At 39.3% G+C, this 27,560-nt stretch overlaps 1 protein-coding gene across 8 annotated transcripts in view; it reads left to right on the forward strand.

Annotated features, from left to right (window-relative positions):
* The window catches only part of EEA1 (early endosome antigen 1), a 79,416-nt gene that overhangs the window by 18,339 nt on the left and 33,517 nt on the right, over positions 1–27,560 (forward strand). For 6 of the 8 annotated variants that reach the window (XM_082310272.1, XM_082310277.1, XM_082310276.1 and 3 more), the window contains 9 exons: positions 5,417–5,544; positions 9,455–9,509; positions 9,640–9,705; positions 10,544–10,583; positions 11,422–11,529; positions 11,616–11,737; positions 13,423–13,578; positions 18,538–18,654; positions 23,475–23,813. In XM_082310272.1, the coding sequence (XP_082166398.1) occupies positions 5,417–5,544; positions 9,455–9,509; positions 9,640–9,705; positions 10,544–10,583; positions 11,422–11,529; positions 11,616–11,737; positions 13,423–13,578; positions 18,538–18,654; positions 23,475–23,813 (1,131 nt within the window). Of the gene's footprint in view, positions 1–5,416; positions 5,545–9,454; positions 9,510–9,639; positions 9,706–10,543; positions 10,584–11,421; positions 11,530–11,615; positions 11,738–13,422; positions 13,579–18,537; positions 18,655–23,474; positions 23,814–27,560 lie in introns of those variants that run through there. The other 2 variants (XM_082310274.1, XM_082310278.1) reach the window with 2 other exon arrangements.

Here is a 27,560-nt window from a genome sequence, read left to right on the forward strand (position 1 = left end):
AAGACAAGATTTCATATTAGCTCTACAAAGACCATTTCATTAAAGCTCTGGGAAAACAGAGCAATTGGCAGATGAAGACAGATTTAATGCATGTATATGTAGGTGTCACGCTTTGACTATTGATGATGGAGCCCAGGGAGCTGCTATGCTGACCCTACATATGGTATACACATTTGTTAGGGCAGCTGACTAGTTTCTTCCTCTGTTAACTGTTTTGAATAGCTCTCCATTGGTAGTGATTGGGGAGTAGACACCTACATGTAAGTGTTTGGTTATTTTTTAAACCTCAGGTGGGAGCCTTCAGCTTATTGAAGGAATATCTTTGAAAATTTTCCATTTTCTTTGTTAGTGAGTAAGGAAAATAGTGCTTTTTAAAATGTCTTGTCACACTACACAACTTCATTAGATCAGGTTTGTGCAGAATGGTGAGGAAAAAACCATTACAAGTAAGACAATATTCTGAGAAGGCTGAAATTTTCAGAAATGTATTTTTATACCACTACCCTATTGTCCCCGCAAGTCCTACAGAGTAATACAAGGAGAAGCCAGAGAAACAGAATCCATTCAGTCCTATACAATAATCTTTCTGTTATGTAAACTATTTCTGCATCAGTTTTAAGATAGTCTGAGGATTATTAGGAGGGCTCTGTGGTAGCCTGCAGTCAGCCAGGTTGTGTGCTGTATGCCTGTGGGCCCGTGCCCCTGCTCTCGCTGGGCAGTGTGTTTCGATGTGGGAGACCAAAGTTCTTCCAACAGTTAATAGCCCTGTAAATTATATTGGTACAATAAAAATAAATATGGTAGTTCTTGTGGCCAGAGTTTCCTTCCAGTGTTGCTTTTAGCATCCTGGCGTACTTCCCAAAGAATACTGTACTAATGATGCGTACGAATATTAATGTTACCCGAAAGGAATCATTTACCTCATATGCCTTTTAGGAGAGAGAGGGAGCTGAGAAGCTTAACTTTATCAGGCCTGATAGTAAATCTTAACTATTGGGGGGGGGGGGGGGGGGAATAGCTATAAACGTTCTTCTACAGGCTAAGTCATAAGTCTGTCTTGAGACAGGCAAGTAAAGAAGCCTCTGGTGCTTCCACAGAGTCTGAGATCTTTGGTGAGATTTGGCATTACAACGCAAGCTGAGGCAAGACACTTTCCTATGAAACTGCTATGTGGCAATTTCTGTTCTGCTCTGAGTGAATCGGCTGTGTTTTGGAGTCTTTGCACCAGAGGAGGCCTGTCCCACTGTGAGCAGCGTGGTGCTGTGGGGGTGCTGGGTGCTAGGCATGGCTCACAGGCGTCCACCTGAAAGAGAAACATTTCCCTTGGGATCAGAAAATGGGGATTTGAAGTTTAGCACCTCTCTCGTTCGCACTGGAATGCCCTGACTGCTGGGCCAGGGGCTGTTTTGAGCTGTAAATCGTGTGCTGACTCCTAGTGGCTTGTTTGTGCTTGTATATGGGGCTTTGGTTTGGACTCCTTTTCTTTTTTACTGTTCTTGCTCTGTCTTGCTTCAGCAATTCTGTGGTGATCTTAAGAACTCTTTCCTGATACAAACTTGTGCATGTGGTGGTTGTGGTTTTATTTTTATTTTCCGTTAACTGACAGGCATCTGCAAAAAGCTTTGGATTCAATAAATTTTCATTTCCTGGTGGAAAGATTCTGTATTTATAAAAACAAAACCCAACTAATTATCCTTTGACTTCTTTTGGGCTCTTTTCTCCCTGTGTAAAGCAAAAGATAAAGCCCAATTAGAAACATCAGTTAGGGAGTTATGACTTACGGTGCAGTGCTGCAGAGGCTGTAAGTGATGTCTTTGCTTTTATTAAATGAAGAATATGAATTGCATTTCACTTCTCTGTGGCTGTGCTTTATGCAGAGTAACTCCTAAATGCATTTTAAAATGAAACCTAAAGTGTCTCTTGGCAAATAGAGCCTTTTGGAAAGTATAACTGTGCATGTGTTACATGGTAGCTTCCTTCTTCAAATACAAGACCACTGCGCTCATACTTGCTGCTTCTCTAAAGGAGTGTGTGAGTTAAGGGAGCCAAGTGCAGACTTACTGGAAAGGACACCTCAGCTCCCCCAGGTTGCGGTGACCAGTGTTACACCTCATGGTTGTAACTGCGCAATCTCCTCTTTATCCAGGGCAGGCATGGTCCTGATATAGGAATATCTTGCACTTGATATAAATTCCTGCAGACTAACAAAAATGCTTACAAGATTTAAGCATCTCAGACCACCAGGTTTCTTCCCCTCTTCCTTCTTCTCACACATTTGTCTTTAAATTAGTAAAATACACTTTGGCATGTATTTTCAAAATTCATCTCAAGATGATGCTGAGAGAGAGATATTTTTATGACTGTATTTAATTTTTTTTTTTAAAAAAAGAGATAAAGCGAGAGACCCACCAACCCAAGTCCCCAAACATGATCATCACCTGGGGCTGATAGTTGCAGGCCCAGGAAACCTTTACACTTCTGTCTGTTATTGGCTGGTGCCCAGGAAGATCCTGATGATTCTGATTGTCCTGCTCCAAAGAGAACTGAATTAATGCTGCTGACATCAGAGTCGACATCTGAATATTACCAGCCTGTGAGACGCAGCTGGGTCCCGCGTTTGCGCAATTTAAGGCTCTGATGTGCGAGCGGTGGTGCCCACAGCTGCGGGAGCTGGTGTTCCTGCCCGCCCCAGCCCTGCGCAGGAAGGATGACATTTTCCCTGGCGAGGATGCCCTGTTGCAGAAGGGTGACACCTTACTCTGTTAGAGCTTGTGCGTCAGACCTCTAGGAAATGTTGGGTTAGAGTAAGGGTGCGTGTGAGAGGTCCTTCAAAAGCAAGGCCAGCCATGGTCACGGCAGTGCTGGTGGAGAGGCTGTGGCCGGTGAGTGATGCACTTTTTACCCCTGCCCATGTGAGAAGAAGGTGGTTTCTACCATAAAGAGGCGGTTTTGTCCGTGCTTCCCTGCTCTGTCGGTGACAGCACGCCTGCCTCCCCAGAGCTTCCGTCTACCCATGGGCTCTCAGCCGCGGCACGTTCCCTTGGCTTGGCAGCTCTCCCCTCCCTCTGGCTCCCTCATCCTTGTAGCCACTGCCTTCAAATCTGCCTGCCTGCCTGCCTGCCTGGGAAATCTTGAATAATTGAGACAAACGATTGATTGCTGTCCCCTCGGGCTAATTGCACATATAATCTATTCTTTCCTCTTCTCCAGGGCTCCTCTTCCCACAGAATAAAACCCAACCACAAAAAAGCCACAAAAACCAAGCAAAGAAACAGACTTTGTTGTTTAAATGTGAAGAAATAAATGGCAAAAAGGAGAGGCCAGAGCAATTTTCTACACTGGTTCTTTCCAGATGCACTTACTGGTGCTATGAGGAACACTTGCTTTTCTTTGTGAACAGCAGACCTTCCCATCACTGAGAAACTAAACTAAACATTGAAAAGCCTCTCGGTAGCATTTCATCCCAAAAGGATGCTGTTGCAGCATTACTGTATGAGACTGACTGCTTTAACCTAGTAAGAAAAATAAATCCTTTGCTTTTTGACCCCTCGTGTAGTTCATTGTCATCACTATTTGCCGGGAATATCCCTCTGGTTCTTTTGCTCAGAGTGACTGTCACTGCCGTCATATAATTATATGCTAATTATATCAAATAAACATTACTGGGAACCTAGTAGTTTAACCAATTTTCTGTACCCATTTTAGCACATATACATACATATGAGTTAACTTGATTTGATCTGGAGTGAAACTGTGCTGATCAGTTCTGGAAATAAATAAGTGGTTGTTAAGGGTAAATGCCTGTTGTCTGCTTAGAAAGGAGTGTACCGTTTTGTTTGATCTAGTTGTGCCAAAATTAGTCTTCAGTATGATATATGGTGGGTTTGACAAGCAACTGTGTTTAGTTATTTATTTCTGAAACACTAAATAAGTAAGAGCAGTTACGAAGTCCCTGTTTAGTGCCGTGGAGCTCTGGCCGTGTTTGTTTGAGTAGCTGAACGTGGTGGTTCTCCTGGGTTAATCCATGTAAGTGTTTGGTTGTTGAATTCTTAGTGACTTGTGAAACAAAATACTCTGAACGTCAAGTTAGCAAATGAGTGCTATTGTGGTTATCAACATGCACATTCAGTATGTTCATTTTGTGCTAATATTTAAAATTCTGTGGCTTGCCTCATAACATCCAAACACAAAGTTAAGAAAGAGAAGAAAAGGATTGTCAAAACTCTTCGTAGGTCCTTAAGAAATCATGTGGGAGCATATGTGACGTGAAGTGTGATAATCCCACAGGAGTACTCTCATCTTGGGTTACTGGAGAGCCTTGGTTTAGCGTTGAAGTGCGCTACAATTTGTACTGGCATAAGGGACTTAAGGTAGCATATAGATACGCACAAGCGTATTGAAATGAATTTTAGAAATGGGGCCTTAATCTCACTTACACGAGGTTCTCTCTGCACATCTTGGAATTACAGGGAGCCTTTAACGTGAGACTAAATGGTTTCCTCTCACTCTGAAATGTCTCTGTTTTGCCACCGTGGTGTGTATGGGCTGTAGCATAAATGGGAATTGGGCTCGGAGTTGGCATGGTAACCAAATGAGTGAAGAACCAATATAAGGTCCAGCACTCAAAAGCAGGTGTAATACGCTGGTAGATCAAATGAGATGGATGGTTCTTCAGATAAATGGCAGTTTGGACACTCCACAAATGTTTAGAGGTACATAGTATTTACTGTTTTCATTTGTCTGTGGGCTAATGGGTAGAATGAGGGCATTGCTTTGCTAAATTTTCGCTCTGGTAAGCTTGCAGTAAATATGCTGGAGTGAAAATGGATGATTTTTGATTCTTTAGGCTGTAGGGATCTGATTTTCTTGAGGTAGTATTTCTCTGAATTGCATTTACTAATTAAATATATGCAAGGTAAAAAGTGGTTCTTAATCTTCTGGCCCATATTAAAATCAGTAGCCTAAATACTGTGGTAATAGGTGTATGAATAGCTGTGCTTTAGCGTGGGTTTTTGTATCTCCTTTTTTTAAGACCAAACTCCAAATCTTACCTCCTCTTTGGAAGAAGAATCTGATTTTATGAAAAGTTGTATGGAAAATTCTTTTCTTGGGGGGGGAGAAATTGCAGAGCAGTCCTTCTGAAATTATTTCTTATTTTTCTAAATAAAGGTTTTGTTGCTAGTATGTAATGCTGTTGGGAAAAAAAACACTGAATCATGGAATATGACCTTTGTAGGCATTTTCTAACCTTTTAATTGCCAAAACTGTTATCAGAGCATTAAATAATTAGTATAAATCTTAACAATTGTATTTGCTACCTTTTAGATGCGCCAACAAAATTTAGAATTCAGTGTAAAAATAAGATGGAAAAAATAAGATTTTATTTCTCACTTTTTTTTTTTTCTTTTTATAATAGGGCTTTATTTGTCCTCTCTGTATGAAGTCTCATGGATCAGCTGAGGAGCTGTTCAAGCACTATGAAGCAGTTCATAATTCTGGCATTGATTCAACTCATGGAGGGGAAGGTCATCTGTCACCAGAAAGGTGCAACAGTACTCATTTGTGCATGTGCTTTTGTGTCAGTGTTGAGCTGCTTCTAATTACACTGAAGGCTGTATTAATTTGAACACTTAATTACGTAGTCGAGTATTTAAATGTTCATGCCCCATTTCCAACTACAATTAAAAAGCAGCTTGAAACTTACATTGGCTGATATTGATCTGACAATAAATGAAAATCAGATACACATGTTTATATTGTTAATTAAATCACCTGTTTCTCATGCAGCTGACAAGGAAATACTACACAGTGGAATGAGTGTGGCAGAAAAAATACAGGTTGCTCCTAATTTGCGGCATGGAGCTGAAATTTCATCTTTTGAGGGTGGGGGAGGACAACCCTCAAGATAGATAGAGAAGAAACCTGATTTTGTCCCTGGGTAGTTAGGGTACTTACTGGGTAATTACAACATCAGTATTTGCCTTAATAGGTTCCCATATTACCTAGTTATTTGCAAATCTGAGAAGTTTCTGTCTGTGTCACTAATTCTCCTTCTGTGTTCCAGAAACTCCATACTGATCTTCAGAAATCTTCTCTAATTTATTTTATTTAACTGTTTGGTCAAAACAGTACTGTTAAATATATTTCCAGGAAACATATCAGGTTGTTTTATTTTTAAGAGCAGCGGTACGTAGCAGGAACTGATAATAGGAAACTTTCTCTAGAAAAGTTTAACTGAGTAGTCTGCCTGTGGAGTAATCCCTCATGTTGATTTGGGGAGATTTTTCTTAGCGGTAAAATTTATGTAGGGTTCCTTTTGCTTCCTGCTAGTTCTTTTTCTGTTCAGTGTTTATTTTGTACTGTTATAAATGACAGTCCATGCTTCTGTTTTGTCACACTCCCCCAAACTGTCTTGGTTTGTACAAAGCAGTGTCAGAGTGAGCAGCTGCCTGTGGCCTCATTCAGCAAACAGAGGTACACACCGCACAGCCCTGTGGTGGTCACCTGCTAACGGAGCTGGCTTCTGCCCATGCTGGAAAGTAAATGGTTCAAATGTTTTGTCACTAGTAGAACTGTGACCAAAACTGATAAATAATTACATTGAAAGAAATACATGTATTTATGTAGCTAACTCAAGAGAGGGTGGTTCTTTGGTGAGAAAGGAGTGTGGAAGGTAACATATTTCAGTTGTTATCAGAATGAAGATCCGTATCTCCCCAGTATTGTGCAGAGCTGGCAAGCCGGTAAGAGGCAGCATTAGCAGAAGTCATGTCTTCATGCACAGACGGGCCCTTCCTTGTGGATAGCTGTCTTCTCTCCCAGCTGCTGCAACAAAAGAAATCAAAATTAGGGCTTTATATAGGAGAAAGTGGTAGGGTACTAGTGGAGTTACATTGGGTTTCCTATGTGCATGTTTATCCAAGAGTGAATATTTTTTCTCTGTCTGATTTAAGCATTTTCAGAGTGATACAACTTAGACCTGAAATGATACTCTGAGTAGAATAACAGCATTCACATGGGGGAATTATTGGTCATAACTGTATTGTTTATATAGTTTATAAAAGATTTATTTTTATGCCTGCAAGTTTCCAATGTCAACCAGATGTTGGCTGGTGAAATTTTTTTTTTTTTTCCTGGATCTTGACAGTTTAAGGACAAGTGGGTTTGTTTTCTCTCATATAATTGAAAAAGTGGACAAGGTCAGGGAGTTTGGATGGAGTGAAGGGAGTCTGGTGAGAGCTGTTGTGTAACACATGAGCTATTTCTTCCTATTAGTGTGGCATTCTTTAATGTTTCTCAGTTGCATGCTTGCTTGAGAAAACTCTCATTCAACATAAACATGTTTTTCCAAGACTTGGAATACCGCATTAAAGAAATATTGCAGCCTGCAGCAGGGAGCCGCTCTGTTAGCAGTCTAGGAGTGAAGCTTACATGGAATTCATAGGACCAAGACTGGGAGGTGATGTTCCTTATTCGGTCAATAGAGAAAGCTAGGTACTATGAATTACATTTTGTCCTCTTTCCCTCACCCTCCCAATAAACTACCATAATGAAGTGCCAAGAGTAAATCGTGTAATTCTCCCCCGTGCAATTTATCAAGGCCATTGGTACTGGGTGCTAGGATGGAGGCCCCGGCCTTACAGGTGGGGAATGGAGTGGAGTATAAGGAAAAGGTAGTAAGAATTTGCCAGATGGTGAGGCTGAGGAGATGTGCTGAGAGGAGGAAGGGATTGTAACAGCCCTAGCAGAAAGGGAGATTTGGTGAGGATTTGGATGGCAGTAAGAAAAAGTTACGGTGTCTAGAGTGATCCCTTACACTCCCCCACACTCCTTCATTTTCCACTGGTCAGTTAAACTGAATTTAAGTTTCATCTTAAAACTGTCAAGCAAAACTGTATTGGGAATTGAGGCAACTACTGTAGAAGAGTCCTTACATTACAAACTGTTTCTCTTCCCCTTCTCCTCCCCTCCTCCTTCCCCTATACTACAAACTATTTTTATACAGCTCAAAACATTTTATCTGCCACGAAGACCAGAACATCTTAAAATGCTTTAGTATTGCAGATCTGGTATATGTTCGGGCCCAACTTCAATATAGTAACTGTTTCACCTGCCTGAGATTTCATTTATAATCTTAGGTGTGAATATTAGCTGATTTACTTACTCATACTGGTGAGAAAGCGGCTCCTTCTTCTCCACCCACAATCAATATATGGGGTTTGGACTACAGGTACACCTGTCTCAATAAAGTTGTATTTGCAAACCTCCAGTGAATATCTCACACAGGCAGAATAATGTGTAAACAGCAGAAAATCTTCCTCGGAAAAAAATTAGCCTCCCAATATCCCATGTTTGTTTTGCCATTAAAGTTGGTCCACCTTGGAGTTCTTGCTTCACTGGTTCAAGTGTGTGTGTTTCACTTGCTTTTTGATGACCCTAACCTGATGTTAATATGCTGATATAGGTTGAATCTATTCCTTCCCAGTTTAGCTGAAGAATAGCTTGCTTTGGTGTTTTTTTTCTCCTGAGATAATTTAAAAGCACATCTGTGGAGGAGGGGATAATACAGCACAGCAGCAATGAAATTGTGTGGTATAAAACTGAGAGAATTTGTTGGCACTGGCACCCACGCACATATATTCTGTGTACTCCTTAGTGTTGCCACTGTACAAACAATAAGAAAGGGTATGTTTGCATTATTTTAATGACCTGTGTATTCTACATTTGGAGTGGCTGTATCTCAGTGATGCAACATTATCCTTGTATGTATAGTTGGGCAATTCTGTAAGGAGACCTGCGATTTAGAAGGGTGCTGTCTAAATCAATTAGTGACAATTTTAGCCTTGGATCTTGTGTTCTTGCATGGCTGGAGGCTTGAGCACGAAATTTGAGAATTTTAAATCCCAAGGCTTTAAGCATTCAGCGCATTAAGTGAGTGTATCTGTGGGGCATACTGAATTGCTGTGTGGATGAAAAATTATGTAACGGCATATTTCAAAAGGAGTAAGATAGTGTGCTGTGTCTTAGCAGTGTTCCTTTACAGGATTGGAAAGTGAAGGAGAATAGACCTGTCCTTTTCACAAAAACTCATGCAAAACAGTTAAAAGTCACAGTGCACTGCTTTGCCATTCTAAACTCCTGTGGTTGAGCTGATGTACCGATTTAGATTTACATTCTGTTTTCATGAGACTTTTTGCATATCTATTTCTTTGCTTATCCAATTGATATGTTTAGCATAATTCAAGTGATGTGCAAAGTGAACTAATAAGTTTCTATTAATCCAGTTTGTTCCAAGTTTCAAAAAATCCAAAAATAACTATTTATAGTTGAGTTATATTTATGTAGTACGTGGATATCACTCCAGTTATTTAATACACGTTATAACCTGTATGTAATTGACAACATATAACCACTGCGTATTCATTTTCTCCACTCCATGGATATATTTATTCAGAGATGAAGTATCACTGCTCCGACAAGAAGTCCAAGACTTGCAAGCTTCGCTGAAGGTTGGAAATGTATTTTACTTGCACTTGGTTCTTTGTTTCAAATTGCAAAGTGTTCCACTGTCTTAAGCAACCAAATTTACAGTTCTCTCTCCCCCATCTCCTTTTTTTGTTTTGTTTTTTTTCCCCCTAGGAAGAGAGGTGGTATTCAGAAGAGCTGAAGAAAGAACTAGAGAAATTGCAGGGGCAGCGGCAGCAAGTAATTGCTTTAAAATACTTGAAGCAGGTTTATCATCAGCATTGACATTGAAGATTAATACCTTTTTTGTAAGGCACGTGGCCTGATTTAGTTAGTTCCATAATTTGAATATTGACATGTTCTTGAAAACAAAGCTAGTTATCTCTCCACATGTAACTGTATATATAAATCTTAAGAACAAAGTCAAGAGTAGATAATGGTTCTTCCATACTACTCACTACAAGTTCAGTTCAGACTTTTCCTTCTGTTGGGCTTATTCAGAACTCAGTTTATTAAAGAAAATAAATCAAATGTGGTGTTTCATCTGTTATGAGAAAGGGCAATGGGGTTTTTCTTGTAAGAACTTTTGGAGAAGAGCAGTGTGATTTCACAGATGTCCAGATGAACTGAACAAACAAGGCAAGGCAAATTGTGGTGTGTTGTGCCCTAAGGAAGCTCTCACTTCTTCTGTTACTATGAGCTACTTAGATACTGGATTGTTACAAACCTCAGAAATTGCTTCGTGACAGAATGCCTTCTCAGAATGTACTTAATGATGTTTGTAACCTCTGTTTTTAGGGCAGATTTCAATATTGAGGAAAGGGAGGGGGAGGGGATTGTTACTGGAGTCTTGCAAGTCTGGAAGCCTGATAGCGTAGTGATACATGAAATGGAAAATCATCTTGGCCTTTTCCAGTCTTCCAGATGTAACTGTGTGAAATCAGGTATTTTTATACTGCTGTGTGGTATTTGAGGACAGAAGCGTTTATTTCCCTGTTTTTTCCAAAATGGGATGAACATTGGAAGCAGTAGTTTTTACTCCTACTGTCTAATGAGGCATTTATTCTGTTTTCTTAAGGATTCTAAGTCTGATGGATTGGCAACGGCTACATCTACAGGTGGCTAATATTTTATTATATTAATTTCTGCACCGTTCTGGAATTTCTGAAATTTTTTTCAGTGTAGCTTTTAGGTTTATGAAAAAGCACTTTTGGTCAATTAGAGAGCTAGAAAGCTGGAAAGGTATAATTACTGGAAAAAAGTTCATTGTAAGTGCTTAAGATAGGTAGCTCTTGATAGCTATAGTCTGGGGAAATGTTCCAGAGGCTCCGGGTTTGTAATTTCTAGAAGCGAGACAGGAGTTGTCCTGACTCTGAAAGCAGTTCTCATGAGTAGTTTTGAACATGTTTTTAATCATTTCATATATTCAAGCATTCAGTACAAGTCTTTTGCTGAGAAAGACAGTGATTGTTGATATTTAAACTATAGCATTTGTCGGTGCTGGTTTTATTTAGTGTTTTTCTGTACTCACTGCTAGCAAAGAAAACAATTTTTGTTTGTTTTTTTGTTTTGCAGACCAATAATTTTTGCTCTATGTTTTTCTCCATGAGGCACTCATGGAATAAAATTTTCCTTATGTGTGCATAAAGTATCTGACTGATCCTGATTAAAGAGCTTTTAATCGCAGTTCAGCAGTGTGTTGCAGTGATCTGAACGGCTATTTGTGACCAGTGAAAACCAATATGTACTTAATCCTGCAGAGTACTCAACTAGTGACAGGTTCCAGCATCATGCTTGTAGATATTTAACTTCAGTAAAGTTGTTCACTTTGCTAAGCTAATTGGATGTTAAGTGAATTTGGATTGCTTATTTACCTGCTGTGGTTTGTTACGGGCATGAGTAACTGCATTGTCCTAGCTCTTCCAGAAAATAATACTGTTCTTTTTATGGAAATAGAATCATTAGAACGGCAACTAGAAGAGATCCAAGTAGAAAATTTTAACATTAAGCAAATGAAAGACTTATTTGAGCAAAAAGCAGCACAACTGGCCACTGAAATTGTGGGTAAGTATATTAACATGAGGTCTGATTCTCTTCTATACTTGTGCAACTTGTGCAAGTGATCATTTATTCAGCTTCCTTCTTATTAGATCTTAAATCAAAGTATGATGAAGAAATCAGCCTTCGGGAAGGTGCAGAACAGAAAGTGACAAACCTGGCACAAGAACTGCAGAAGGAGAGAAGTACAGTGGAAGACTTAAAGACAGAGCTGGTATTCACATCCCACTAATGTTTTTGTTATTTTCCAGTCAAGGGAGGGATATACTTAAATGCTTGCAAATGCAGTTTTAAAGCGGTCAAACTCTGTTGAACTTGGAGACGTCTGCTTGTGGGCTGAAAAAGTTCAGAACACCATTGTTTCTGATCTGTTTCACTGGCCTACATTTTTCATGTTTTTCCAGTGAGGAAATACATGTTGTTTCTGACTTACATATTAAAATTTACCCTACATTATATTATATTCTGCTTGTTTGATGCTCTACCCTTCAGCAGTTTTGCAGGGTATTACACGTATAGATGTGCTGTGCAGGCCTGTACTTGGAGCGTGCCATTGCTGACTTCCACAGCTGTCTTTAGATCCCCCTTTTTCCATGAGGTGTTACACGCTGACTGTCCCTGGACATCTGCATTCATAAGAAGGGCGCAGAGAGGTGTTTTGTGACATGGTGGCTGAAAGGCTGGCAGCTGTCATCACCATGCCTATGTTAATGTTGTCCCTCTTGCGCTTGGCTGATAATACCAGTGTGTGTGTATTCCAGGATGTTTGGCTCCTGGTGACTTTTATATAGAGGCATGGCTCCAGGGAGCAATCCCAGGGACTCAGCAGTCATGCCGCTTCTAAAGCGGTAGTGAAGGGGACTTCCTAGTTTCTCCCACTCAACCACTGCTTAGACTCTGGAGGAAGTAGGACTCATTTATCCCCCTTCTTCCCTGTAGCTGGCTGGCCTGAAGGGCTCATGAGTCCCTCTTGGCCCTGCCTAGCCACTGGACCTATCCATTCCTCTCCATCTGTTTAGTTGTTTCTTGGCTTCCGTTCTTCTTCTGCGTTCTTACCCTTTTCCTGTACCTTTTCTCTTCTAGATGCCAGCACTCCCTTTTCTCTACTGTCTTCAGTGCCCAGTATTGCCTTTCTCTTCTCTTTTCCCTCCATAGCTTTTCGCTTTGAGGGACGTTATGGTACTTTAGATGTAATTACCAAGAGATCTTACCTATGGGTCTTGTATGAGGCATGCTTGACGGTTCCTTCAAGAAGTGTCCTTCAGCTGCTCTTTTTTTGTTTGTCCTTGTGGTTTTCTGAAATCGTTCTTGAAGACAGAGGCAGTATCATTATAAAAGTCTGCGTAGTACTGGATTGTTATGTGTCTCAGTCCTGAGAGGGGCTTGTGAGTACTGCAGCAGTAAAGTATATACAGTAATCCCTTCTGCAGGGTAGTGGAGTCAATACAGCCTACTTCTCAGGGAATTGTGACTTCAGATACATTTCTTGCATGGGTTCTCTGCCACTTCAGTGTTTTCTCCCAGGGAAGGTCTCCCTGCTGTACCTAGCCGTCTAGTTACATGAAAATGACAGTAATTTAATCTTTGAGACCTTATCTCATTTGTCAGATTTGGTTGAAATCAATCAACAAGTTCAAAGTTTACTAGGCAAGAACTGACAACCAGCCATTAAATCTTGTTTCCTTTGGGAGTGATAGGTACTTTTCTGTGGGTTTGGTTTTTTTTGTTTGGTTGTTTGGTTGGTTTTTTTTAATCTTTTTTTTTTTCCCCACAGCTGTAATACTTTATATGTCACCTTGTGTGTAAATTGATGATTTGAAATATGTTTAGACATTACATTGACACTGGAAGCATGTCTGCAAACAGCATGTTCCTCATTGCTACTGTTTTACTTTTCAGCTACAAAGGCCTGGTGTGGAAGATGTGGCTGTCCTGAAAAAGGAGCTGGTCCAAGTTCAGACGCTGATGGACAAAATGACGCTGGAACGTGAGAGAGAATCTGAAAAGCTGAAAGATGAGTGCAAGCACTTGCAGGCAGAGCAGGCTAACTCGGAGGTAATAGTCACACCTAGAGATGTGTGTGTTACCTTTGCCATGATTTTCATATGAAAATGGAAAACATTAATTCATCATAATGAAAAAGCCTCTTTCTTAACCGAATCGTATAAGTTATCATCTAATGGACATATTTCTTCATTACAGTAAATTGCGTAATTCTGTCAATATCTACCCTCCAAAAGCCCCCATGCTTTTCGTTGCAAAACCTTTCCTTGGCATAAAAAATTATTACAAGAGCCCAACAGCAGAGGAAAAAGCCACCTGGCAGAGCTGTGCTCTTTCTATTGGGAGAGAGAAATAGAGCAGCACCCTGTGTGATTCAAAGACTTGTTTCCCTTATTGAGCTACATGCGGATAAAAACAGTTGTTACTCAAAATGATTGTTTTGGTTAATATTTGAGTTGATGTATCTGAAAATGGATGCTTGAGTATTAAAATATAGAAAAAGAAATTATTAGTACAAATTAGATAATAATTTGAATATTCTTGTAGGACATTTGATTCTTGAACTTACACAAGATTTAAAAATCTTAATAGATATTGTAAATAAGTTTTCACTTTTGTTTCTTCCAGTTTTTGCTGTCAAATGGTAAGCCTTTTTACACCTATTATTTATTGTAGGAATATTTTGTGTGTAAGGTACAAATCTGTTCTGTGCACATACCCACCCCGAATCCAGTGCATAATGGCCTCCAAGTGTTGCCTGTTATCCACTAGAGCAGAAAGTGAGTGACTGCCAGGCCTCACCATGTCTTAAGGTCAAGATGTCAGGATGTCACCTGTAATCTGTTTCCAGGCAACAGCACCTTAGTTTTCCTCTCTTTGTTGTTGCAGTCTAAAGTAGAAAATAAAATCTATTTTTCTCATGTTAGTTGCCCCTTTTTTTTTTTTTTTTTTAACGTTTTTCCTCCTTTCTTTCCTGGATTTGAACCTTTTAAATTCATCCCATTTAAAAGAGACCTCACTGTCTACTTGAGTTGCAGAATATGCTGGTTTCTTCAGAAGCACTTTGTGAAGGCTTGCCTCTGCTTTGGCTCAGTCAGTGGAAGAAGCTTTAAATTGCTGATGGGAGATTCGAAAACATATAGAACTGATGATAACTCTGTGTTTAAGGAAGCAAAACTAACTGCCTCTCCCACAGAAAATGCTTGGTTTTCTTGGTTGTGGTTCCTCTGCTTTCCTGCCAGTGAGCACTTCCACTTCCATGAAGGATGGAGAAAAAGGGATATAACAGCTCTGACTTGGATCTTTAAGAGGGAACCTTACTCCTCAAACACTCTCAGATCCCTCCTGGCTAAAGCCTGTTTGATGTTGTATACCATGACAGTGAGGGAAATCTCTGACAGAGATAATGGCAAGAAATCCTAATAAAAATACAGTATCACCAAAAAGGCTTTTGTCTAATGTATAATTTATTCTACTGAGGAGTTGGTGAATCCATACCTGCAGAAGAATTCTCTTGCTGGGTGTTGTTGCATCTTACTAGTGAGTTGGTTGGTATAGTTTTACTAATGGATGACTTGACAGTGTAACGATCTTCACTGAAGACTGTCAGCTGTGTTTGAGACCTTTTAATTTTGCCCTGCCCCTTTTCTATTGTCCCACACCAACACAAAAATGCCAGCAAAACTTGTCAACACGGAGCTGTGGTCCCTTGCGAAGTGGGGTCCTTGCAGAATTCCCCAGCTTACATGAGGAAACGCCTAGAGTTTCTGTAGGACTCCTAGTATCCTCTGTCCTGCTGAGATTTGAGGATGTGAAGGATTCCTGACGTCTCGTTATTCTGGGGTTTCATGTGCCCTAGATTTCAGAACTGAAGTTTTAACTTTATATTTCTTCATTTGCACTGCAGAGCTTTAGAGAAGTGCTGCCTGGTATTATTCTAAACTCCTTAGGGCTTTCCCTCCCACCTCCCTCTGCAGCAGATATGTTGATCTCCAGGAATTGTGCAAGGGTACAGTATTGTACTAAACATGAATCTACCATTGTTTTCAAGTTAAAATTATGTATGCCAAGAATTTCATCAGATGTGAAAAAAAGGCATATCACAGTTGGAGTTACAAATATAATGTGGTTATGTGGCCATGTAAGTTGCTGCATAATTGTAATTTGGTTTTAACTGTGAGATCCCACAACTATGCTGCAGAATTTAAATTTCATTTCAAAGTACTGTCTCTGTAGTCTTTTGTGGTTTTGGACATTTAGTTTTCATGTGAAGATAAAATGACATAGTGACATGGGCGTAACAAAAATCTTTCATCTTAAAACATTCTCACAGAAGCATGAATTGCTCCTGTTCCCCCAAATGAGGTACTTTTAAGTTATGACATAACTAGCCATTTAAAATTGTAGGTTTAAAGTGCAGCCTTTAACAGGAAAAAAGACAAATGAAGAAGTTTTTTTCAGTCCTCCTGGAAGTAACGGCAGATGGGGGAGAAGGCTGCATGATGCCCCTAGCTGTTACTATGTGTTCATATAAGAAGTCTTAGATGTATGGAAGGATTATAAAATACATTGCAGCAATTATAATAATATCAGATGTCTGTGTAGTATCGTCGGTATGTAGGCTGAACCACAGAAGACCGAGTTGCTGCGTGGCAAGCCGTGGCAGTCTGGTTCTTCTCAGAAGTGTTGCTGTCTTCTCTGCTTAATTCCAACATATGGCAACAAGAGCCCAAGATGTGTTCAAAATAAAAGCTTTTCTGTTGATGTAAAGTGACAGAACAGACTTTTTAAAAAAACAAAAATTACTCAAAGTCGTAGTGGTGAAAACTTTTCTACTTTTCTTGAAAAAGATCACAATTCTGAAAAGTGTTAGCCATAAGAAAACAAGAAATGGAAGTCCTTCATTGGACGTCCTTCATTCTGGCCATAGAAGTTTGGCAACCTTTCATCTCAGCTTTGCTCTTTTAGACCACCTCAAGGGCTGAAAGAGTAAAGCGGTTCTTACACCATCCTTGGCTATCGTGGTGAGCTGACTGAGGATGCATATATTAACATTAGTTTCCAAAGTGAGACTTCTTTAAAATAAGTTAGATTTATGGCCTGGGTGAAGAAAATAATGAAGATCATCTTAAACCCTATATGAGCATCTTCAAATGCTGCAGAAGAGGGAAAACGTGTTCTGTATAGCTCTACAATTGTCACGTAAATGTATTCATTGTTTTCTTTTCTTTTTTTTTGTTGGGTGTTCTGCCTTATTTCAGAGTTGCACCTGAAACTCTGGTGTCTAGATCTCTCAGATGAATGTTGATTCTGAGCTACTCCTTCCGTGTTTAGTTTTTCACTATAGTGACTCCTGCATAGTAAACACGCTATGAAAACAGCTGCACTGCTGTGGAGCTAAGCATTTCTAGCAATCTCTGCAGATTGGGGTTTGTTTCAGTATCTTGATAAATTTTCATGAAATACAGGGCCTAGACTTAATTGTTGAGTGCCCACAGAATTAAACAAGATTAGCAGATTAAATTATGGGTACATTTAATAAAGCCAGGACTGTTTTTTTTTTTTTTTCCACTAAGCAAAGGCATTAAAAACACCGGAATATTTGAAAATAAATTTGAGGAAGTGTGTCTACTAACAGCTTTTGTGACTGCTTATTCCATCTTTCATCCATCCATTTTATTTTTTCTGCTTTCTAACGGAGACACTTAAATTTGAGGTAAATTTTTTGGAAGCTTTTTATTCTTAGAGTAGATTTCTGTTGTATCAAGATAATGTCAAGAGGTTGTTAAACAGATGCATTCCTGTTTGCTTATTGGTTCATTAATCATACAGACACATCAGCCAGACAATATCAGGAATGAACATCCATGATATATTTCCATGTTAAGAATGAAATGTGGGATGGGCTTATTGAATTGTGAATGAGAGAAATGTATCTTTATGCATATAAATTGCCATTCTAGTTTGAAAGGCTGCCGTGGTGTCCTTAACAAGCTTCTGCACGTTTTCTGCATTATATTCTCTCAGTAGTGAAATATCCATACTCTCTTTTCTGAGAACGTCCTGGAATGTTTGTCTGCCAAAGACAAGATCCCAGGATGTGTTTTAGCTAACAGCTCTGTAATGAAGCAGCCTTGTAAAGCACAGCATTACAGAAAGTCAGAATTAATAACACTTTGTAGACATATACTGTGTTCATGTGTTCTCTTTGGTCTTCCTTTTTCTGTAGGAAGGTTGTAGGTAGTGTGTTTATTGTCTGCTGCTTCTGTTCTACTGCTTCAGTTCATTCTTGAATTCAGTATTTATACCTTTGTGCTGAAATCTGTGGTTATGAGAACAATAGGAAAGAAAACTTCTTTAAAAAGGTCACTATTACATAGAGTGTCCAAAGTGAGTGCATTCATACACAGCATGCTTTAGGGCAGCCATTGTTACCCGTTAAAGTGCTTTTCTTGTTTGCTTTCATTACTGTATTCAAATACTGTACAGTCATTGATATATTCTGTTTTGTATCAATCCTGTTTAATGGAGTAGTATTGTTACTGATTATGCTGACTTGCAGGCTTGATGTGTCTAAAAGTCACACAGCAAGTTTGCATCGGATGCCAGACTCACTTCTAGTGCATTCCCTTAGAAGGGAGGCAAAGCTTTTGGCCATGTAACTGCAATGACTTGGGAGGATTTCACCTTGAACTAGAACTGTGATAATGATTAATGGATAATCTAGTGTGATTTTCATCGGTTGTGGGCTCAACCTGGCATTTTCTATTGGACGGGGGCAAATTTATGTCTTCTGAAATAGGACATGAATGAATCTCAGCTGGGAAATTATGTTCAGTGGTACTTCTGTAGCTGATGGTGCTCCGAGATGAGTTCGCAGGTGATTTTTTTCTTAAGCTGTTTATTTGTATACAAGATGCTTTTTATTTTGCTACCAGACCTCTTGCTTTTGTTTGGGTTATGCATGCAAAGCTTTGTTTTAAATGTGGATTTTTCTGTTTGTCTGTCCAGGCTACCATTAACCAGTTAAGAGCTGAACTTGCCAAAGGACCTCAGGAGGTAGCCGTGTATGTTCAGGAGCTGCAAAAACTTCAAAGTTCAGTCAAAGAGCTAGAACAGAAGAACCAGGTGAGAATGCTGTTATTTCCTATGCTTGTCAGTTCACATTAAAATGGAAACACATCACACATTGCCTTGGGAAGTGCTGAAGACTGTAACAAAACACTTCGTGGTGTTGCAGAAGTTGAGAATTCCTTTGCCATTTTGCTTAACATGAGGGATATTGTAATGTACAAGCAAACACTATATTTTAATGATCATCAGTATGTTAGAACTGAAATCCTCAGTGTTGTTATGATTGCAGATTTCTAATTGCTGCAGTTTATGCTTACCTATCATTAAGCAGTATTGCCATCTCACACATTAAAAGAAAGAAGCAGTACCCTTTGAAATATTATGTTTGCCTAAAAATCATAATTCAGAAGACGTTTTGAGCTCTCTTCATTAGTCTTCCAGTTTCTTAGCTTTTAGATTGCACTCCTGTCATACTTTCAGGCCTTTTATTAGAGTCATGAATGGTAGAAAATTGAAATAAACTCCAGAAGCTTCTCAACTTATAAGTATTCCTTGAGAGCTTTTATCAAAGCCCTTTGAGCTTGCTGCGTTTTGCATTTATGTTAAGAAAGTACGTGTTGTGGGGTAATAAACGGAGGTAAGGGAGGAAAGGAGACAAGGAGAAAGATGCATGCTACTTTTTGTTGCATGTATATATAACACTGTATATGAACTGTACACATTACATATGTGTATTTACTAGCAGCCTTTTCAATCTTGGAAAATAGGAAAGGACAGAGACCAAACAGTGTGTATTTAATGTAATCATATTAAAGCAGCATTTGAAGAGAATATAAGAAGGTGCAATTAAAATTTGGTAAATTAAACTTGCCTTTAGTAGGATGACTCTTGGTTTGGCTCATTAAATCAGGTGCAGAACTGAGATGGTGAGAATTGTCACGCTGTACTTTTTCACAGACCAGCAACACTGAATCAAGCTTTTGGCAAAATTATTACTATACAGTATAGAGCCCTTGCCTGAATATATTGCTGTTCCATTAACAACGTGGAGTGAAACATGCATAAGATAACCATGCTTTAAGAGAGAGTCCTCTGCTATGTCAAGTTAATGCCAAATATCACTTGAGGAATAGAGAGAAGTGGTAGAGAGCTACTTTTCCTCCTTCAGTGGCATAAAGCAGTTTACAGCCACCTCTTTATGCAGTTTTTTGAAAGGCGATATCCATAAGAATGGTATGCTAGCCAAGGAATCTTGGCCCTGGAGGACTTGGACCTAGAATTGGAAAAGGTAAGACTAGCTTCCCAAATAACAGAAATTGCTCCCCCTTCAAACAGTTTGCACTCCTTGAAGGAGCTGTCAGGGAGTGGGGAGGAGCCATTAATGCAGGATAGAATATATTTCATTTTGCAATGTACATCCATTTATAATGCCATTGCAATGCGGGAAGATATTTCTGTGCATTGACGCAGAGTTTTTCAAGCTCATGTACAACCTCAAGCAAGCAAGCTGTTTCTTATATTTTCAGGAGCTATACTGAGAAGAGCAGATGACAAGTAGATAAGATCAGTTCTCTGAGATCAGCAGGAACTGCCTTTCCTTCATATATAAAGCACTGTAATTATGGGGCTTGGCTTGCCTTGCCGAGGCCAGTAATGGCCTGTAGCCCAGGAGAGACCTAATGTGTGAAAAACCAGCATATTCCCTGAAGTATAAAACTTGTAATTCCAAACCTATTGCATGTGGGGTTTTTTTTGTTGGTTTTCTTTTAGATTAAATCGAGATACATTGTCTACAGGGAAGAATGCTTAGTTTCCAACCTTCTACTGATGTAACTGTTCTGAAATTTGGTCAGTGACCACAGAGTTTGTTCTTAATGTCTGGCCACTGTCACTACTAGCATGTATTACATGATTTTTTCCATGGAGCAGTTATAAAAGAAGGGATCAGTGTGGTGTTCCCCCTTGTATCATGTGAGCTTTGAAGGCTCAGGGCTCTTCGTTGAGTGCTGAAACATACTGTCATTCCCTCTTTCTTTTTTGTGGAAATCAAGGCTTGGGGAAGAGAGGTGGCTGGTGTGTGCCCACATATCCCTTTATATATCTGGGATGCAGCTGGCACATGCATCCAGATAGGAAACACTGCTGGGCCCACTGATGTAACCTGAATGACCATAGCTTGGCAGCTCTGTGGCCTCAAGTCTGCTCGTGGGCTTCAGTCACACACAGAGGTAGCAGGCTGTCAGGCAAACCCAGCCCTTCTCTGATGAGAGCAGCAGCAGCTGTTTGTGGCTCTGTCTGGCCATTCATGACTGCGGAGGGTGTTCAGCTCTCAGGGGCAGTGGCTTTAAACACTGGTATTCATTGTCGTATTGCTCATCAGACCAGGGAGGAAGCGAGAAGAGTAGCACAGAATGTGGAGCAGCATCTCCAACCATGTGTAGCTGCTGCTTTTTGCTGTCCTTTGGATAGCTTGTGAGGTGGTGGTGAAGAGGTTTTGCTTCTTTTTTGTTTTACATAGCTTTCCTGAAAGCTTCCCAGAGTCTCAGTCTGCTTCAAGATAGTGTTAATTGTTTCTCTTTCTTTCCGCCTTCCCCCACAACTTTACTTGAAAATTTAAGTTTGTGTCTTGCACTGACTCTTCACAAAGTAGGTCATAGCAGTTCTACATGTGATGTGTGGACCTAGTTATGAAGTAGTAGTAATATTAATATTAATACCTTAGTTCTAACTTGCCCAGTTATGATGAAAAAGGTGCTGTAGTGTGTTGGTATTTCAGGAACACGATTCAGTATGAATGTTAATGATCCTGCCCGGCCATTTCTCTTTAATGAAAAGGGAATTGCAGCTTTATTTTACATACTGAGGGTGAAGCCTTTTCTAAAAGCCTTGCCACTGGCTTCAGCAAGGGTAAAGATGACGCCTGACCTCTGTATGTTCTTTATATGTACTCTATTCCTGCATTTTATATATGCATATATAAAAACTGCGTACCTGTAACAGCAACAAGTTGTTTTATTTTTCAAGAAACATTTCAAAATATACTACTTCAGGGCTAGAATTCAATAGCCAAACTTTAGTCTTGAGTCAGAGTTTTTAGCTAAATTGTATGCTTTAGAAAGTATATATTTTTTTAAATGGACACATAAGGCATTAATTATATTTGTTCTCACATAGGTTGCTGGACTACTAGAGTTGTCATTTGCAAGATTGCTTGTTTTCTAACCCATCTTTTTTTACAGATTCTTCTGTTTATTTTATCACGATTGTAAAATAGAACTGTCTGTGTATGGTTTATAATGACCAATATAGTCATAATTTGTTAAAATCTGTAAAGAACAAAACTGTTCAACTAATTTGAATAATTTTACAGCTTTTTCTTCTGGCAAAACAGGTTTCATCCCTGGGTACTGTGCAGAAGTGCACTTTTAAGATGCCCAGCATAGCTAAAATAGCAGCACTAACTATCTTATCTTTGGGACAGTGCTATTCCAAAGTTGGAGAACTGTTTGATGTTTTGATACATAAGGCTGACCTCAGTGCTGGCATATTTTCAAGGTGAAATGCTAGAAGTGTTCTTTATTTTTCTGTATTTTAATTGAAAGGGTCACTAGAGAATACAGTAGTCATTGAAACTGCAGGAAGAATGCAAGTATTTAAAAGGTGTGCAGAGTAATGCTCCACTGAGATCGATATCACTAAGATGCTGCAATAAATGGAGCCTGCTGGTACATTTCAAGAAGATGGAATGAATTACCTGGGTTGGATGATGACCAGGGCCTCCCTGGAACTGTCTTTCTGTGCTTCAAAAAGTGTCATTAGAAAATCGAAATGGTTCTCATGGCTTCTTTGTCCTGCTTGAAATTCTAGTTAGTGCCTCAGCTAAGCTTGGGAGAAAACCTAAACTTTCTGGAATTATATCTTGTCCATTAAGATATTTAATTTCTATCTGAATAGAATTTTGATTAGTTCATGAAATTTCATAAAAAGCATTAGGTAATAGCTGAAAATTATCTGTAAATATTTTTTTTTCAGTATTTGTCTCAGCGTGTAAATTTGATAGTATGACCTTAGACGCTGCAATATTTACTGTTGTTAATGTGGTGAGAAAAATCTGATGCTCAGCTATGTTCATGTCTTTCCTTTAGGGAATCCCAGTTTTTAGTGTTTTCAAACTCAAAGCAACCATCCTCTTTGAGCTGATTTGTATGCAAGGAGATTAGATGGTATGAATTAAAATGTAAAAACATCATCTTGAAAATGAAGGTTAAATCATGAGTGTTTCATTCTGTGATTTATCAATATCACAAATTTTATTAGTTTTCACAGGCTCTCTTCCATAATTTGGATAGCAGATCATGCTGTAAGTACAGTGACAGGGCAAAATTAGGATACATGTAAAGATGACCAGCATGATGACTGCACAGGATTAGACAGGAATTAAACCTCAAATGTTGTTGCTTAGGGAATTGTGTGAAGGACAGTGATACTTGAAAACTTCTTCTGTGTACTAATAACTCAAATCACTATTTCAGCTTTTCCCCAAGCAAATGCAGTTGTAATAAGCTGGAATTTGAATGTTCAGGGAAAGCAAATTAGTCTTCAGGATACAGAAACAGAGTTTGTGTGGTGTTCTCAGTAAGAGAAAGTGTATTTATGTGAGAATATGAAAACCAGTATTTCCAGTTGAAACTGTGTGCTGTATGGGCTCCAGAATTAACTTGTGTAATATGAAATAGAGGTCAATATTTCCTTTAATAATGTTTTTGAGCAAGTTCTTCGCTGTTCAGCATCAACACTTGAGAAGAAATTTGAATAATGCATTGAACAGCTGTAAGCAGAATTGAAATTGAACTGCTGTCTAACTCTCTTCATAGAGTCTGACTGAGAAGCTGCTGAAGAAAGAACAGGACTACACCCAGCTAGAAGAAAAACACAATGAAGTATCTGTGAGTAAGAAGGACGTGCTGGCAAGCTTTCACCAGAAGGACCTGGACTGCCAACAGCTTCAGGCAAAGCTGTCTGCATCTGAAGCCTCAATACAGAGATTACAGACAGAGCTAGGTGAGAAGGGGGAAGCAAGCCAGAAGCTTAAAGAAGAGTTGTCCGAAGTAGAGACAAAGTACCAGCATCTCAAGGCAGAATGTAAACAGCTCCAGCAGCAGAGGGAGGAAAAAGAGCAGCATGGCCTGCAACTCCAAAGTGAGCTCAGTCAGGTAAGGTGCCTTAAGCCTCCTAGACCATCCTATTGGGATGGTTCCTTAAACCATCATTTAAAAAATGCAAACCCCAATGTATTTCCTTATTGAAGGGGAGTAACTAACCAGTACTTGTATTTGAATAAATATAAAGCTAGCTGGTATTGGAATAAATATAAAGCATTCTTCCTAACACTGCAGAGTGAGATACAATCACCTTTTCCCCTTAGTGAAGTGAAGAAAAGAACAGGCAAAAAGAAGAGGCTGTGATAAGAGTGCAGAAATTCTTTGGTATTTGTTTGTTGTTACATCTGAATCTTTTTAGTAGGTCCAAACTCTTGTCGGGGGCAAATGAGGATAGTTGTAGCCCCTGTGTCACAGTCAAACTCTGCAAGATCTAGTTATAACCACCTTTCCACATTTTTAATTCTGGAAAGGCTAATGTAGTATCTGTCTATCTGTAGTATAATTCCCCTTTTTCTGAAAGGGAAACATCTTACTAATTCTGTTCTATCTGGAACTCTTCTTAAAACTATCTTTATAATTTCAGTTTTGAAGATTAAGGTTGAATGAGCGTGAACTTTGTGGCTTATTTCTCATGTTCTGATTTGACTTTTTTTTTTTTGTACATGAATAAAAAAACCCTTAGCTGACCTGAGACAGGTTTTTTGTCCACTCTTTTTCTCTTACAGTGTTAAATGAACTCTTCTTTCATCCTACAGTTTTTCCCCTCCCCTTTTTTTGTTGATGCATTCCCTGAAATAAGAGAAGTATTGTCCAATGAGGGGCAACCCAGAATATTGAGTTTCCACGACAAATATGGTAATAGACAAATCCTAAGAAGTCAGCAAAGTTACTTATTCTGGTTCAGTAAGGTAGCTGAAGCTATAATGAATTCAGGTTATGAGAAAAACAAATTCAGGTAGAGTATCGGAAGTAGTTTCACTTCTAGTAGTAATTTTACTGCTCTATACGAAGCTTGAGAAAAGTGGGTCTTCATTTTACATTAGAACTGAACAATGCTTGATTTGCTTTAAAATTGAATAGGGAATACAGGAGGGAATACTTAGTGTGAAATATTGCTTCCTTTGTGTCTCTCCACAAACACCTTCTCTCTATGTTGCTCATGGCTATGAGAGCACCCAGAGCATATGTCCCCCTGCTGCTTACGTATTGTTCTGCCGAGTCCAATGAGTTATGGAAGCAGAACTTTCATATAAAGTTGCGCATACTGAAATTTGAGGCTAGTTGAACTCTGTTTTGTCTACAGTCTTGGGGAGTAATGTGTTAGACTGGAGAAATATTTGTGCATCAGGAATTGGGTCCAGTCCTAAGATGGAAAAAATAATCTGCTTTTTTTGTTAGGATGACATACGTCACTTTAATCTCTTGCTAAAGCTTTATCATTTTATAGTGAGCGTTTCTCAATTTTCAACCCTTTGTCAAGTCTGAACTAGATTAAGTTGCAAGCTGTGCCTGTATAGTTTATCTTGGAAGAACTGTGGCTTGGCAAAGCTTCATTTACGTTTGTATTACATCCCCAGAATGACTTTCCTTCTGCCATCAGTCTTCTGTCAGGGGGAGGGGAGATAATGATATTAGTTATCTGCTTAGGAATCCTCACTTGGTAAAACTGCCTCAGTCTGCCTCGGCAACATGTATGCAAGCTTCAGAAGCACAGCCAAGAGGTTGAGCTGAAATCTGGCTTCAGCCTGAGAAGGCATTTTCAGGAAGGATTTTTGGGGCGGGAAACTGAAGGAGGAGGAAGGTGAATAATACATTGCTGAATGAATTCCTGTGAAAGGAAATGGAGGCATCACACGTTCTCTGGTGATACCATTGGGAAGGAAGACAGTCTAAACAAGAAAACCTGAACAACCTGCTGGATCCCAGGGTGTGTTTTAGAATTGTATTGTAAAAGAACAGTGGAGGAAAAAAAGCCCTTCATACATGGTATAAAATAAAATTAAAGCCAAGCAAAAACTTCTCTTCCTCTCCTTCCAGACAAGAGTTCAGTTACTGTTGTCATGAGAAGACTAAATTTCTCATATTTGTTCACTTACCACTTTAATGGAATTATCTTTTTATGCATTAGTCCAATAGCTTATGTTGACAGAATGAATGCTGCTTATGAAGGTATATGTATAGTTGTTTAGTCAAACCACATTTTCAAAGAATCCGTGCCATCTTCTCATAATTCAGTTGAACAGATGCATGTCTGGTTAAGTTTGTATATTTTAGAACTTGGGTGATGTGCAGGAAGTGATCTTCCCAGTGGAAGGAAACTTCAATGGTAATGTTGGTTCCAGCACAGCAATAGGAAGAGGGTAACACAAGAAAATATGGACTCCTTCAGTCCTGAAGAAATGTTAATTGCCAATGAATACTGTTGTTGAGAAAATTTGAATCTACTTGATTGTATCTTTGAAATTCTAAATATTCTTTTGATTTTTGTATTCTATAACATAGGTTAATCCTGGATTTTATGGTTCTGTTTACTTGAAGTCAATCTTAAAAGTCATTCAAAAATACTTAACTGTGCCTGTAATAAAAGTGACTTTTGTAAAATGTTGTTTGCTGATTTCCCCCTTTCCAAATATTCTCTCCCAGTATTAAAATAGCCATGAATAGTTGTAATAGTTATCTTATTGCACCCTTTCGTCATTAGATTTTTTTCCTCCAGCTCTTGTTCATATTTTTCGTGAGGAGGAAGTATTAATAATTTAGTGCTTCCTGCAGAAAAAGACAAATGTTCTTGATTATTGGAGGAGAGATTATGGTCTCTTTCCTCACCCTGTCCCCCCTCTTCTCCTGCCTCTCTCTTAACTGTGCAGTCACAGTTAGCAGTCAGCATCTCAGCCACGTGCCGAACAGCTTTTCATTCACAGTTTTTGTGGTTGTGGACACATAAACAAATAATTTAGCTTGGTTTCCTAAGAAAATGAGGCATAGACACATCTGTTTCCCTGTCTCCAACCCCTGTAACTTTTGCATTGTTTGATAACTTCAGCTGGATTTTGACAGATGGCCCAAAGGTCTTCAGCGTTAGGTTCTTTGGTGTTAAATTCTTGTGGAAACAGGCAGCTGGGTAAAGGAGAGAGACTTAGGTTCATGCCTGGGGGAAAGATGTAAATGTTATCAAAACCACCTCTTTCTGTCCTGCTAGGCAGCCAGCTGGTCAACAAGTGGTAGCTTGCAGTGAGCAACAAGATTGTGCTGCCTTTTGCCTAGGTATTAGTAGGAATTTGAGGAAAGCGTGAGAAGGGTTTACAGATATGAAAGGGAGGACCTGGAGTTAAAAGGTGAATGGTACAAGGGTCTTGGACATAAATTCATAGGGAAGCAAGCTTCATTCATCCTAATAACCTGTAGAAAGTTCTTGCTGTGCTGCAAGGCCTGATCTATTCTCTGTTTCTGCATTGAGTTGAAAGTTCATTTGTGTATCCGCGAATGTGTTCATGTAGAAGTAGGCAGGAGGTAACCCAGGACCTATAGTGACAGTTTCAAATAGAAGAACAACTGATTTTACAGAAAGAGCTTTTTATAACAGTGAATAGTAAAAGGCCACCCTTGCACTTTGAAGATGGTGCAGTGCTGCTTTTGATGACTGAAAAAATTATGAGGCAGGCTTATGTCCAGCTGGAAGAGTGCATCCCCCTACTTACTCTCTGCTGCTGGGAGGTGCTGGACTATAAAACACCAAAGTTACTGTGTACCCTACATTGAAGGTTCATGTATCTCTTCTCTGCAGAGAATGAATGCCAT

This window comes from Platalea leucorodia (assembly GCF_965183815.1).
Source record: "Platalea leucorodia genome assembly, chromosome: 4".
Classification (NCBI taxonomy): Eukaryota; Metazoa; Chordata; class Aves; order Pelecaniformes; family Threskiornithidae; genus Platalea; species Platalea leucorodia.